This window comes from Cyprinodon variegatus, unplaced genomic scaffold (assembly GCF_000732505.1).
Source record: "Cyprinodon variegatus isolate N-32 unplaced genomic scaffold, C_variegatus-1.0 Scaffold1604, whole genome shotgun sequence".
NCBI lineage: Eukaryota > Metazoa > Chordata > Actinopteri > Cyprinodontiformes > Cyprinodontidae > Cyprinodon > Cyprinodon variegatus.
In genome coordinates, this window is record NW_015152057.1 from 68,252 (window position 1) to 70,621 (window position 2,370).

General features: G+C 37.8%; 1 protein-coding gene across 1 annotated transcript in view; it reads left to right on the forward strand.

Moving 5' to 3' along the window:
* The first annotated feature begins 914 nt into the window (after positions 1-914).
* wdr45 (WD repeat domain 45) overlaps positions 915-2,370 on the forward strand; it is a 21,499-nt gene continuing 20,043 nt past the window's right edge. Inside the window, exons 1-2 of the mRNA XM_015403980.1 lie at positions 915-1,169; positions 2,086-2,160. Coding sequence (XP_015259466.1) covers positions 1,121-1,169; positions 2,086-2,160 — 124 coding nt within the window. The 5' untranslated portion in view covers positions 915-1,120. The remainder of the gene's footprint in view (positions 1,170-2,085; positions 2,161-2,370) is intronic.

A 2,370-nucleotide genomic window follows, 5' to 3' on the forward strand; every position in this document is an offset into this window, starting at 1 on the left:
AGCAGAGGTAAAGTTGAGCTAAAAAAGGTTCGATGTCCAAACTTAATTGTTCTGGATGATTTTTTTTTTCTTTTAGCCAGCAATTAGAGTTCAAACTTCGCTTTGTTCTTTCTACTATCTCTCTTGCTCAGGTAAAAACCATAGAGCCCAAACCCAAAATGCCTGCTGGTCCTTTTTCTTGTAGTGTTTCATTGAGAAAACTAAAGTACATTACTGCCACCAACCAATTAGGAGTTAAATAAGGAAACGAAAAAAAAAAAACCCTCAGAAAAAAATTAAATAAAAATGAATAAAAAAATGTAATATTTTTGAGCTGTTTAATTTAACCCAACATAAATACTGAATCAAATTTGTCCTCATAATTTCTAATTTATCATTAAATTATTGTCACTCTGATGGTCCTACTCATTTTCCCTTCATACTTTCAACCATTTCCCTGTTTAAATCTCTAACTCCAAGATACTTTTCTGCAGCTTTTACTATTTTAATTTATTCCATTTTCTTTGAGCACTACAATTCATCACTTCTACCATGAAAAGTATAAATATTTCCTATTTTACAATCAATTATTCTTCTGCAATTTTGGGACACTGCTACAGAAGTTTTAAACTTGTCATTAGCTGAACTGTTGGTTCTCTGACCCAGATGGGATTCCTTTCCCAGGTCCCTACATTACTTCCTGTCTTACCTCAGAACAAAATAATAAATCAATAAATATCAAAAAAAGAAAGTCAACAATTATTAACCTGCAAATAAACTCTGTAAATAATACAAGAATATACTTTTAAGAATAAACTATCAGAATCCATATGGATAAAGAAATGAATAAATAGCTCCAGCAATATTTATGTCTATGTTTCAAAAAGAGCCCAAGTCCTCCGGACCAGTAGGTGGCAGCAAAGCTCCAAGAAGCCAACAGTGACAGAAGGAGGCAGAAGAGCTGCGCTTTGTTTTTGTTTACATCGCAGAAACCGATGCTACTGACGCAGTTGGATCGACAGCGGCCGTTTGTCTTTCTGTCACCTGGAAGCTGAACATACCTGTGAAGCCTGTCTCTCCTCCTCGGTTCTAATTGGGTGGAAAATAAAGCTACAGTTGGGAGCTTTTTAGCACCGCCGCTATGGCTCAGCAGAGAGGAGTCAACAGCCTGCAGTTCAACCAGGATCAAAGTAAGCCTCGCTTTGGAGCCCTTTGTCAAACATTTATTTTACTGGCGAGGAAAATAATCCCACTGAACAACTACAGTAAAAGAAAAGAGGAAGAGTGCAGCTGGAAGGCTCTGATGCTCGTGTTTACATTAGGTCTGTGTTTTGGCAGCTTTAACAGGAAGTACTTTGGGTCAGGGAGAACTGTGAATTTATTTTGGGACAAAAGGCTTATAAACCTATTAAAATACAATAGAAATAAGTAAATAGATTGAGATTCACTACTTGTGATATTCAGTTCAGTGCACGCAACCAGGATCAGTAACACAGACATCAGTTCTCAGGTGATGAATGAATATATGCGCTATTAATTAGAATTCACAATAACACTATAACAATGTAGATTTGGTCATCTAGCATGAACCTGAGTCTCTGTGTTTATGTCAGGCGTGACTCTTAAAATCCAAAATCCACAGAGAAATAATTATATTACTATTCAAAGTGTTTGGGAAAGGCCTGCTCAGTGGATCAGTGGGTAGCACTGCTGCTTTGCAGCAAGAAGGTTCTGGGTTCGATTCCCGGGGTCTTTCTGCATGGAGTTTGCATGTTCTCCCTGAGAATCGGCTTTAAAAAAATCTTTGGCTATCTGATTATTAATTGAAAAAACAATATTTAGTGTTGGTAGGAAGGATCTCCTGTAGCAGTCGGTCTTACAGCGGACCTGTAGAAGCCTCTGACTGAAGACACTGTTTTTGTTTCAACTGTCTCTTGAAACAGTTTTTTATACTCAAACACTCTTTGCTTCTAGAAAACCTTTTCATTGTTTTTAAAACTATCAACTGTGATGCTTTGAGGATCCTCAGTGTAAAAAGCTGAAGGTCCTGACAGAAAATATGCAGAACCGATAAATACGGCAAACTTTTGCTGTTTATCATTCCAGGCTGTTTCTGCTGCGCAATGGAGACTGGAGTCAAAATCTACAACGTAGAGCCGCTGATGGAGAAGGGTCACCTTGGTGAGTCTAGGAGGCTGTCCTCCCTGCTATCATTCAATCTATTCACTGTATTAAAACTAGGTGCAGCTGTGTTACAGGAGCTAAGCTCTCTGCACCCATGTCCAGAAGCTTTAATTCAATTACATTTATTTTATTTCTATAGCGCCAATTTACAACACATGTCATCTCAAGACACTTTCCAGTTCACCAGATCATCCAGTCAGATTGATT